The sequence below is a fragment of the Notamacropus eugenii genome, chromosome 6, assembly GCF_028372415.1.
Source record: "Notamacropus eugenii isolate mMacEug1 chromosome 6, mMacEug1.pri_v2, whole genome shotgun sequence".
In the NCBI taxonomy this organism is placed as follows: Eukaryota; Metazoa; Chordata; class Mammalia; order Diprotodontia; family Macropodidae; genus Notamacropus; species Notamacropus eugenii.
The window spans coordinates 102945031-102957636 of record NC_092877.1 but is presented as its reverse complement, the minus strand read 5'-3'; the positions used below and the strand labels follow the sequence as shown (position 1 = coordinate 102957636).

Here is a 12606-nt window from a genome sequence, read left to right as displayed (position 1 = left end):
ATTTTAATACAAATTCATCTCCCTTATGCTTTTATGACTATTGCTGCTACTGAGCTAATGTGCTAAATTTTGAATTATACTATATTTTAAAATCATCTCTCAAATCATTATTGTAAGTGATAAATATTAATCTTTCATTATTTTGTTTTCTGAATATTTTTTTTCAATGACAGGTGAAGAAGGTTATTGTATATTTAGGTAGAGATAAAACAATGCAGCTCTTAGAAGAACTGGTGAGTGAACTTCAGCTCACAGATCCAGTCAGTTCAGGAGTCACTCACATGGATAATCCACCATATTATCGCATTACTTCAAGTTATAAAATACCATCTGTCACCTCAGGTAAGAACTTATTTAATGCTTTAATTACTCCATAATAGATAGTTGATCTTTGATCCATATATTCAATACTAGTTTATCTCCTGAGCTCAAGCCATACATCTCTAACTCCCTATTAGATATTTCAAACTAGGTGTCTCATAGGCTTCGGGAACTTAACATATCTAAAACTTAACTCATTATTTTTCCTCCACCATACACTCATCTTCCTAACTTCCCTCTTTCTGTTAAGAATACCACATTTCCAATCAACCAGGTTTACAACCTAAATGTAAGCTTTATTGCCCCACTCTCCATAATCCCACTTACACACAGTTGAGATAGCTTGTCCTTTTTACTTCTACATAACATCTTGCATCCTTCCCCTCACTCACTCTCCTCATATCTTCATCATCTTAATTTAGTTCCTGATCACTTTTCACCAGGATTGTTGCAATTGCTTCCCATTTGGCCTGAAGTCTCTCCTGTCTCTCATTCATCCTTCACTAGGCAGCTGAAGTGAGTTTCTTAAAGTATAAGTCTTACCAAACTCCACTGGCCCTCTATTTTTTCTCCAAATAAATATGAAAATTCTTCAATTTAGCTATTAAAGCCCTTCATGGCCTGATGTCAACTTATATTTCTAACCTTATTATACATTACTTTCCTTGACTGACCTTGCTCACAGGGGACATTCTTCTGTGTCTCTGCTGACTTTGCCTTTGCGTGAAATTTTCCTCTTAGAATCAATCCCCTACTTCCTTCAATGCTCAATACAAGTATCACTTTCTGCATCAAGCTTTTCCTACTCCTTCAAGGTGGTAGTGCCCTTCCCCAAAAATTAACTCATATAATATATTTTATATATACCTGCTTAGATTCATGTTATTCCTCCAGCTAGATGTCAGCTTCTTGAGGACAAGGATTTTCATTTTTTTTTTTTTCATTTGAATCCATAGTTCCTAGCACATATTAGGTGCTGAATAAATGTTTGGTAATTGACTAGTAATGAGCTTTTCTAACTTTAGTCAGGCTAGTTCTCAAAAAAGTCATATATTCCATCACTGAATCATGCTCAAAATCCTTTATAGCTTGGTAAGACCTTATTGTTGGATTCTGCTACCCCAACTTTCAGGAACCCAGACTCACCTCCATACCATATTGTGGCATCACAGTAGTACTTTATTTGGATTTCAGTTTGCTATTTAGTATCTTTCAAAAGGAAATCCATATTAATGGTAATTAACAAAGTACTATTGCAGAAATAGCACTAGCACCAGAGTCAGAAGACCTGATAATCCCTCCTCTTACTTACGACCTGTTTTACCTCAGACAAGTCTCTTAACCTTCCTTGGCCTCAGTTGCCTCGTCTTAAAAATGGAGGTGTTGTTCTCAATTTTCTTTCAGAGTTTCTTCTAGATTTTGTATGAATATAATAGATACAAATATGTGAATATAATGTATGAATACATTATACATGAATATAATAGATATAAATGTATGAATATAATATATGAGGATTCTTAAGTTTATGAAAACATTAGAATATTCACATGCCTAATACAAACTGGGATGTAGATTTATTCATGTATCTCAAATAATTATCTGTTTTATAATGCTAAATTTTTAAAGAAGTTCACAATTAGTAGCTAAGTATTAAAATCAAGCAAACAAGCGTTTATTAAGCACTTGTTTAAGGCGAGTCACTTTGCTAAGTGCTGGGAATATAAAGACAAAAAGAAAAGAGACCCTCCCCGGAGACCTTGAAGGAGAAGCCCTACCAGCTGATGGATTTGACCATTTGGTCAGTTTTGATGGAAGCCAATAGTATAAAGGGCAGTGGTGAGAAGGGAGTATATTCCAGTCTAGGGGAAAAGTCAGCGTAGAGGCGCAGTAATAGGAAAGGTAGTTGACTAGTATAGCTGGACCATGGAGTGTGTGGATGGGAGTGGTGTTTAAGAAGGCAGAATGGACAGGTTGTGGCCAGGTTGTAAAAAGCTTTAAATGCCACGGAGGAGTATCTGTTTGATCTCAGTGGGAAATAGAGAGCCAAGGAGTTTATTGACTAGGAGAGTGACATAGTCAGGTCTGAACTTTAGAAAAATCATTTTGGTGGCTATTTTGAGGGTGGATAGAAATGCAGGGAGACTTGAAGCAAGGAGACTAATTATAAGTCTGTTGTAGTAGTCCAGATAAGACATGATGAGCACTTGAATTAGGATAGTAACTGTATAGACAGAGAGAAGGGATGTTGGGAAGAGATTTTGTGGAACTAGAAATGTCATCTGATAGGATGTACAGAGTAAGAGAGTAAGGAATTGAGGATGAAAACCAAGATTTCAAGCCACAGTGACTAGAAGTAATAAGGTTGGGGAATGATAATGAGTTCTGTTTTGGACACACTAAGCTAGAGGTGCCTCCAAGATATCCAGTTTGGAATATATACTAAGCAGTTGGAGATGTTCATGTGGCACTCAGGAGAGAATCTAGGAATCAGATGGTAATTGAGCAAGTGGGAAGTATTGAAGATTAGGCAGTATACTGAGAAAAAAAAGCTCACAGGACAGTCTTGGAGTTAAGTGAGTGTGGCATGGGTAATCCAGCAAAAGAAAATGCGATTTGATGTGACAGAGGGGAGGAGAGAAGCAAGAGAGCGCAGTGTTACAAAATGCAACATGCATTGTAACATGCACAGGAACACGTACACATTTGCATACATGGAGCCAAATACTATGTTTTGTTTGAGTTAAATGAATGTACTGGCCTGAGGGGCAAATAAAATCCTGTCTAGGCTATTTACTGATCAGTTTTTCTGTTTGATTTTTCCAGGTAAAACTATTCAACAGCCAAGTGAAATTTATGCCCACATTCTCAGCTAGGCCATGGAGTAATATTTATGTATTATTCACTAATTATATAATATTATGTGATATTCACTTATTAGATTATACACTTTTATAATATATAGGTACTAGTACTTTTCATTCTAATTTATAGGAACCACTTCCAGTAGCAATACCATGGTACCTCCTACAGATGGCAGCCTTGACAATAAGCACATAAAAGACAACACTGAGGAGAGGTGAGTGAGTGTAGGCTGTTACTTGTGATTGTAGTTATTAAATTAATTACTTAGTCCTTTCAGGATAATTGATGTTGAACGATGCATTACAATTTATACTCCTTCATTCAAAATTCTGAAGACAAATGTGTTACTATGATGGAAATTTTTCTGTTTCTTGTGACGTTTGTAAAATATGTTTTAAAATAACAAAATATTATTTGTCAAAAAAATTCTCTGGTGTATTTTGTTTTGCTTTTATATTTAACCTTTCATGCATTTGCATAACGGATGTCTTGATGTCTCCATTCTACTTGATAATTATCTGCAAAAAAATGTTTTAAGATAAGAATCTTTAGTTAGCCTTTGGCATGAAAGCTTTAGTTTTTTAGTTTTCAGAAGAAAACTAAGAAAACTTAGTTTCTGTTACTGTTTTGCAGTGTACATTTTTATGCATAGAAAAGGAAGACTAAAATGTGCTTAGTTTTGCTGTAATTTGTGCCAAATCACTAATAAAGATACTTTTTTCTGCAGCTATGTTCATCTAGACATCTACAGTGGACTGAATAGTAATTTAAACCGTCAGCATCACAGACTAGAATCCCGTTACAGCAGCAGCTCAGGAGGGTCCTATGAAGAAGAGAAGAGTAATGCTCTCAACTTGTTTTTTTCTATAATAATCAAATATTACAAGTTAAATTAGAAAATTCTGTTTGTTTAAAGTGTTAAGTGTATTTCTATAACTTTAAATCTATAATTCTATTAATATATATGGAATATTCATAGAGTAAATATATTTTTCAACAAATTGCCAATTATAATAGAAGTGTTCCTTACTTAATCAGTGGCATCTTCATTTTAGAAAAAAATGTCACTATTTTTAAGGTAATTATTAACTATTATTAAGTAGATTAAAAGTTAAGACCCATTCTATTGAGACTATAAAAAAGTCAGAGTAATAATAAAGTCATTTGTTTCTCCAAGATGTAGTTAAATAGTTATTGCGAACTTACAGCACATTCTAAAAAATTGTGTAAAAAATTGTGTTCATTTATCAGTTGCTTCGTAGTATAATGAAGAAACTCTCTTTTCTACTCTCCTTACTTAAGAGAAGGAATTCTATAAAAATCTCACCCCATCATTCCCTTAGGAACTTAGGCACTTGGTTACTGGTTCTTATAAATTTTAGGGTGAAATTAGAAGAGATTCCTTCCTTTTCTTTAAGAATGGTATTGTGTGATAAAGGAAGATAACTGATCTAGAATTATTGAACTTTAGAGCTTGAAGATATCTTGGGTTTCCAGTCCCCCTTCATTTTACAGAAAGTGAAGTAATTTGTCCAAGTCACAGAAAATTTAATCGCTATTGGAATTAAAAAGAGTGTCCTAACTCCTTATCAAGTTCTCTTGACACTGTACCATATTGCTCCAATGTGATTTTTATGCCTCTGATTCTACAAAGTTATGGAGTGGAAAAGTACAGATAAGTGTCACTTATGAAGCTTACAAGTCTTTCCATTCTTATTTTAGACTGATAAATTTTAATCGTTTTAACTAATGTATAAGTGCCAGACATTTAACAGCATATGATATATAACTTTTTGAATAAGTTATTTGGGAATTATAAAATGTGGAAAATAAATTTTCTTATTCTACTGAAAACTTCAATACTTTTCTTTGGCAAATATGAACTGAATGACAAATTGAAACTGGCATAAACCTAAAATCAGAATAACACACTGATTAGAACTAGAGGGGAACTTAGTATTGGCTAAGACAACTTTCTACATAGGAAGAACTCAGGCCAGTGACTTGTCTTCTTGGAGCCAGTTCATAGAGAACCTGTTTCATTTTTTCCTGCCTTCCTGCCTTTATCTTTCGCTCTAAACAAAAATAATAGCTTGTTAAATAGTAGATGCTTAACAGTTATTGATAGATGCCCTCTACTTCTTCTTTCATTACAAATTATTCTGGTTTTCTATTTTCCTTATGAAGTGGCATAGCCAGGATTACATGAATTGTTTTCCTCGTTTTCCAGTGAGTTTCTTCCTACCATACTTCCTACCTCTGTGCATTAGGGTAAGATTCAACCTGATGCAGCAACTTCCCAAGGTTGTTACTAAATTCCCAAAAGGATCATGTTATAAGGTGGCTTTGCCTGTAAAGATTACATTGGAATTACATAATTACATTCCAATGTAATGATAGTTTCATCTCTTCATAGAGGACTCCCAGATACATACATTTTCTCTCTCTCACCCTAGCCCCCTTACTCTCTCACTCTTGTTTCCTTCATGAACTCCAGTCATATCACATATCACCCATTGCTTGTTGGATATTTTAAACTGGATCTCCCATAGCCATCTTAGACCCAACATACCTCAAAGAGAACTTATTATATTTTCCTTCAAAAACACCTTTCTTCTTAAATTCCCGTTTCTATTATGGATACCACCATCCTTCCAGTCACCCAGGTTCCCAACTTTGGTGTCATGCATTTGACTCCTTACTTCGCACATGTTTAGTCAGTTGCCAAGTGTTTACTAATTCTACATCCATAATGCTTTTGTATTTGTCCCCTTCTCTCACATGGCCACCACTATGATTCATGCCTTCATCACCTGTCATTTATACTATTGCTGTAGATTCCAAATTCATCTCATTCCCTCAAGTGTCTTCCCCCCAAATTTATATTCCTAAAGTACAGACCTGCCTCTAGGGTCAAGTGCAATTCCTGTTACACTTTTAACACCTTTACAACCTGACTCCAATCTCCCTTTCCAGGTTTAGTACAGCGTTCTGCCTTTCTTGTCCTCTGAGCTCCATCCAAACCAGACTTCTTGCTTATGCACACATCTTATGTCCATGCTGTTGTGTAGGTTTCTCTGTGCCTTGAAGTCACCCTTTGATCATTTCTACCTCTTAGAATCCCTGGCTTCTCAGAGCTCAGGGTCAAGAGCATCTTACATGAGAGATTTCCGGATCCCTTCAGCTGCTAGTGTCTTATCCCTGACTTTGTGTCTGCGTTGTTGTTTCCCAGATAGGATGTGAACTCCTTGAGAACACGAACTGTTTAATTTATGTCTTTTTAATTCTCAGCACCCAGGGTAGGGCTTTGAAACTAAGAGATGTTTGATAAATGCTTTTTCGTTGAATAATTTAGTACAAAGAGTGAACCTAATCTAATAAATCTGTGTTAATAATAGTAGAAAGAAAAACGCATTTGTTTGTAGAGGACCTGGGTCTGAATCTCAGCTCTGTGACCTTAGATAGTCTGTGGTTCATAGTTTCCTTATCTGTAAAATGGATAAGAGTAACTAGTTGACCTTTGAGACTGATAAACATTTTCTTCTCAAGTTAGCATCTTGATTACATGTTTATGCCTAACTTTTTCAGCAAAAGTATTTTTAAATTGTGAGGAGCTCTTTTCTATTTCTTTTGATTAATTTGTAGTGAATGTAAAACAAATGATATTTAAAAGGAAAGTAATTTTATTTTGGTAGGTGATTCAATGCCACTTTACTCTAATTGGCGACTGAAAGTGATGGAACATAATCAAGGCGAGCCCCTGCCTTTTCCTCCTGCTGGAGGGTGTTGGTCACCACTGGTGGATTATTTGCCTGAAACTTCATCACCTGGGTTATCTCTTCACAGGTAAAATTTGGAGTGTAATTCTTTATGAACTTACAAATTTTCAACTTTCTAAAGATACAAAATGGATCAAACTTGAAATTAGGATCCTAAAAATAGGATTCTGACTGTAATTTAACTGACATGCATCACTCAATCAATGAATAAATATTTACTAAGCTCCTACTAAGGGCCAGGCAGCGTGCTGAGCACTGGGGACAGAGGCAGAAGACAGCCCCTGCCTTCGAGGAGCTTACAGTCCAACGGGGAAACGAGAAGCAAACAGACGTTCAGAGCAAGCTACGTACAGGAGAAATAGGAAATAATTAGTGGAGGGAAGATGATAGAATCGACAGGGTTTAGGTAAGACTTTCAGGTTTAAAAAAGGGATTTTAATTTGCACTTAAAGGAAACCAGGGAGTAGAGAAGGGAAAGTATTCCAAGGAATGGGGAGAAGTCAGAAAAATGGTCTGGAGCCAAAAGATGGAATGTCTTGTTTATGGAACAGTCAGGGGGCCAGTGTCATAGGTTGAAGAGTACCCATTGGGGAGTAAGGTTTAAGAAGACTGGAAAAGTAGTAGGGAGTGAAGGCTTTGATAGGCTTTGATTGCCAAACAGAGCATTTTCTATTTGATCTTGGAGACAGGAGGGAGCCACTGGAATTTATTGCATGGTAAAGTAATGTGATAGGACCTGTGCTTTAGGAAAATCACTTAGGTGGCTTAATGGAGTATGGATTGAAGTGGGGAGAGACTTGAGGCAGGCAATTTTTAAACTTTATGGTAACAATTTTCTACATCTAAGAAACAACTGCTGTTAGAGGGGTACTATTATTTTGACTATAAATTTGTTACTATATTTAAGCAAAATTTTGGTGTAGCTTTTATGTCATAATATTTTAGCAAGTGATAGAATTAGGGAACTTAGTGATATAATTGTATTGCTTTGTATTTATTTTGTGACTGAGGTTATGTCTTACATACCTTCATAAAACTCATGGAGTTTTTGCTTTTGCTCCGTAAAGTGTTAATTGTATCCATTGCCTTTCTTAGGTGTAACATAGCAGTGATCCTTCTGACTGACCTCATCATTGATCATAGTGTGAAGGTGGAATGGGGAAGCTATCTACACCTTCTTCTCCATGCAATTTTTATAGGTAACAAATTTCTTAGCTTATGTTCCTCTACAATAAGATGACAGAGATTTGGGTATATGTGTATGCATATATGTATAATAACACAATACATATACATACATACACAGTCATATGAAACAAATATAAACTTGTCTGAGTTTTAGCTGTTATATAAAATTATACTCTAGCATATTTGTCTTGTTTTTCTTCAGTTTCATTTTTCCATTCTCTTTTTACTTGAAAATATTTTTAAAAGAAATGGTATTCTTGGAGGCAGAGCTTCTTTTTAGAAAACTTTATTTCTTAAAAGATTTTGAATAACTTAAGAACCATCTGATCCTAAATGGTCACTATTTCATGAGGCATACAGCGTTTCAATTTTATGAAATAAATGTAATTTAAAATGTTTATATTCCCTTCCTCAATTCTCTTTTTTTAAATCTTTGGAATTTTTCTTTTTTGGAGAATATATTCTATTACAAAATATCCGGAAATAGTCATTGAAATATATTCTTTCATCGTTGCCTGCTAAGTATTTTTGTAACCTATTTTTTAAGGGAAGATAGCCCTTTTTTTGTTAAATATTTTTAAATATATCTGAACACATTACTTTTTGGTCATTCCCAACTTCTCTTTTAAAAGTTCTGATATTCTCAAGGGGAAAAGAGACACATCCAGTACCATCCAGTACACCATTCTTACTGTCCCAAAGTATCTCTCTAGAATTTTGAAAGAGTCTCTAAACTCTTAGTGACTCCTTAAGGAGTCACTGATACTCTGTGGACACTCCAACTTATTGTCCCTGAATAAGCTTTTGAAGATACTTATTGCTTAATGAAGTTTATTTCCCTGAAAACTTAGTATTAAATACTTAGTGTACTAGATTTGGGACTTGTGAAACCAGATAAGCCTCCATGCTTATACGTAAACACATAGAATGTACTTCCAATATGTGACCCTCTTTCTTTCTTTTCTACAAACTTGCAAACATCAATAAATGGTAACATTTTAATACATAAAGATCACAAAAGAGTACTATACATGAAACTGTAAACTTTTGTCACATGGTTGGGTTTTTTCAGCATATATTAAAATTCGCCATGATAGTTACAAAGCTATCTCGCTTCTCAGTATCTCCTTCTGTGTATTCTTTAATGTTTCATTGACTCATTTTTCTTTTTTTGCATCACTATCACTACCTACCAATTCCTCTTGACTAATATCTCCAATAGCAGCCCCTCCTTACAACAAATAACATTAGTCAAGGAAAACAAAGACACACATATCTTAAAAAGTCTGCATCATTCTGTACTAATGTCTTTAATCTCTGCTATGAGGTGGGTTTAATGTTGCCATCATAAGTTTTCTAAACTATTAACTATGGCATTGATCAGAGCTCTCAAGCCTTTCAAAGTTTCCCTTTACAGTATTGTAGTTTTTACACACACTGCTCTCCTATTTCTGTTTGCTTGATTCCTTATCAATTCATACAAGACTTCCCAGGTTGCTGTGAATCCACTCTAATCCTATTTCTTCACAATATTTTTTAACATACATTCAATTCCATTTGTACTTTAATAGTCTTGTTCATCTGAGAAATAAGTTCTCTTTAGCTTTTCCTAATCCATGAGTTAAATATTGCTTATAAAACTTTAAACCAAGACTTTACATCTTTTTTCTTTTTTTAAATTGAATTATTTTATTTGTTTTCATTGTTCAACAATCACTTCCATATATCTTAGATATTTTTTCCACTCCCTCTTACTCATTCCTGACTCCCTCCACACTGCTTCCCTGAGATGGTGTAAAATCTTATGTAGGTTCTACACGTACATTCCTATTAAATGCATGTTGCATAAAAAAATTAAAATGAATGGGAGAAACCATAAAACAAAACATAATCCAAAAGAAAATGGTCTGTTTCTATCTGCAGTCCAGTTCCATAGTTCTTTCTCTGGATTTGGAAGGTGTTTTGCCTCAAGTCCATTGGAAATTTTTTAAGTCCATGCATTTCAATGAAGTACTAAGTCTACCAGAAAAATTCCTCTCACACTGTGGTTGTTGCTGTGTACAAAGTTCTCCTGGTTCTGCTCCTTTCACTCAGCATCAGTTCATATAAGTCCCTCCAGGTCTCTTTGAAGTCTTCCTGTTCATCATTTCTTACAGCACAATAGTATTCCATTACATTCATACACCACAACTAGTTCAGCCATTCCCCAATTAATGGGCATCACCTTGATTTCCAGTTTTTGGCCACCACAAAGAGAGCTGCTATAAATATTTTTGTACAGGTGGGACCCTTTGCCATTTTTATGATCTCTTGGGGATACAGTCCTAGAAGAGATATTGCTGGGTCAAAGGGTATGCACATTTTTGTAGCCCTTTGGGCATAGTTCCAAATTGCTCTCCAGAATGGTTGGATCAGCTCACAGCTCCCCTAACAATGAATTAGTGTTCCAACTCTCCCACATCTTCTCCAACTTTTACCATCTTCCTGTTTTGTCATGTTAGTCAATCTGATAGGTGTGATGTGGTATCTCAGAGTTGTTTTGATTTGCATCTCTCTAATCAATAGTGATTTAGAGCATTTTTTCATATGATTGTAGATAGCTTTAATTTCTTCCTGTGAAAATTCCCTGCTCATATCCTCTGACCATTTATCAATTGGGGAATGACTTGTATTCTTGTACATTTGACTCAGTTCTCTATATATTTTAGAAATGAGGCCTTTATCACAGACACTAGTTGCAAAAATTCTTTCCCAGTTTTCTGCTTGCCTCCTAATCTTGGTTGCATTGGGTTTGTTGTGCAAAAACTTTTCAATTTAATGTAATCAAAATTATCCATTTTGTACTTCATAACATTATCTATCTCTTGTTTAGTCATAAATTTCTCCATTCTCCATAAATCTGACAAACTATTCCTTACTCCCCTAGTTTGTTCATAGTATCAGCCTTTTTACCTTTTTTTTTTTAAAAAATCATCTTATCAAATTCAGACTCATTTCTAGCTCTCTCACTGTCATCCAGTGTGCTAGGTTTCACTCTCAGCTTTTTGTTCTCTGTGAATTTGATAAATGTGTTATTTTTGCCCTTTCATCAGTCACTGATTAAAAATGCAAAATAGCCTAGATCCAAGTACCCTAGAACACTCTACTGGGGACTTACTTCTGATCTGGCATCAAACCATTACTGACTTCCTTTCAGACCAAATCATTTAGCTGAGAAAGTTCTGTGGCTTGTGCAGTGGCAGAAATAGTAAGAGACAATACTGGGACTGAAATCCAAGTCTTCTGGATTTAAGTGCTTTCCACTCTACCACCTCTCACTGTTTACAGGGCTGTCCTTCATCTTCCTACAAGAGGTACATTATGCTTGCCAAAGAATTTTAAAAGGTTACCTGAATTCTATTTAAAAGTACAAGTATTTTTTCTATACTTAGTGCCTTTTTGTATGCAATGGAGACCAGGAAATGCTGTTAGACTTTTAACTGTCAGTTACAGGTGGCATTACAAATGAAACACTAATAAAACATTGAAAAATAATAGGTGAAAGAATTGTGATTTTTGTCATTAATGCTTTTAAAGGTTTTTATTGTGGAGATTTCAAATAACAAGAGCTTGGTAGTGAAGGCAGTGGATGTTTTCTTGGTTGATCATTATGTCCGCTTTCCTCTCTAGGGTTTGACCACTGCCACCCTGAGGTATATGAGCATTGCAAACGCCTGCTTTTGCATTTATTGATAGTAATGGGATCCACCAGTAACGTCCGAACTGTTGCTTCAGTCCTTCTCAGGAATAAGGAGTTTCATGAGCCCAGGGTGCTTACTGTCAAACACCCTGCACATTTAGACTATACTTTCACAGGTAATTGAAGTTGTACTTAATTCAGAAGCATGGTGGGCATGGTCTGGGGTGATTTCACTTTTTCTTTTCTCATGATCCTCACCCTCCTTCCCCTCACTTCCTTTCAGAATTTGAAAGTTCAGGAAAACCCCATGAATTTGAAATTTTAGAGTAAGGAAAGCAAAGTTGACACTGAAAAACTGGAATCTCAAATACTGTTAAAGCAAATTAGTTTTGTTATAAATAAGTACATTTTTTGCGTGGACCTAGGATTTCTAGGTCGTAGTTTGAAACTAACTTCAGGTGAGAAACTTCCTCTATCAATGCAAAAATGCTCAGAAACTCAGAATCTCAGAGAGGGCCTGGGACACACTGAGAGGTTAAGTGACTTGTCCAGTGCCATGTTGCCAGATGTGTCACAGCCAGACCTAATAGAAGTCTGACCAACACTATCCATTGCCTCTGATTAAGCACCACAATACTTAATATTTTATGTTACCATTATATGTAATATATGTAAAATAATAAGGAATAAGCATTAAGAAGTAAAAGGAAGTCTCACAAGGAAAACATGACCCCTTATAATAACATAACAACTCATCATTGCATAGCATCATCA

At 35.3% G+C, this 12606-nt stretch overlaps 1 protein-coding gene across 8 annotated transcripts in view; it reads left to right on the top strand.

The window, feature by feature from the left end:
• Positions 1 to 12606, top strand: part of FRYL (FRY like transcription coactivator) — a 182491-nt gene that overhangs the window by 112762 nt on the left and 57123 nt on the right. For all 8 annotated transcript variants that reach the window (XM_072620713.1, XM_072620714.1, XM_072620712.1 and 5 more), the window contains 6 exons: positions 174 to 342; positions 3316 to 3400; positions 3914 to 4026; positions 6882 to 7032; positions 8061 to 8164; positions 11823 to 12008. In XM_072620713.1, the coding sequence (XP_072476814.1) occupies positions 174 to 342; positions 3316 to 3400; positions 3914 to 4026; positions 6882 to 7032; positions 8061 to 8164; positions 11823 to 12008 (808 nt within the window). The remainder of the gene's footprint in view (positions 1 to 173; positions 343 to 3315; positions 3401 to 3913; positions 4027 to 6881; positions 7033 to 8060; positions 8165 to 11822; positions 12009 to 12606) is intronic.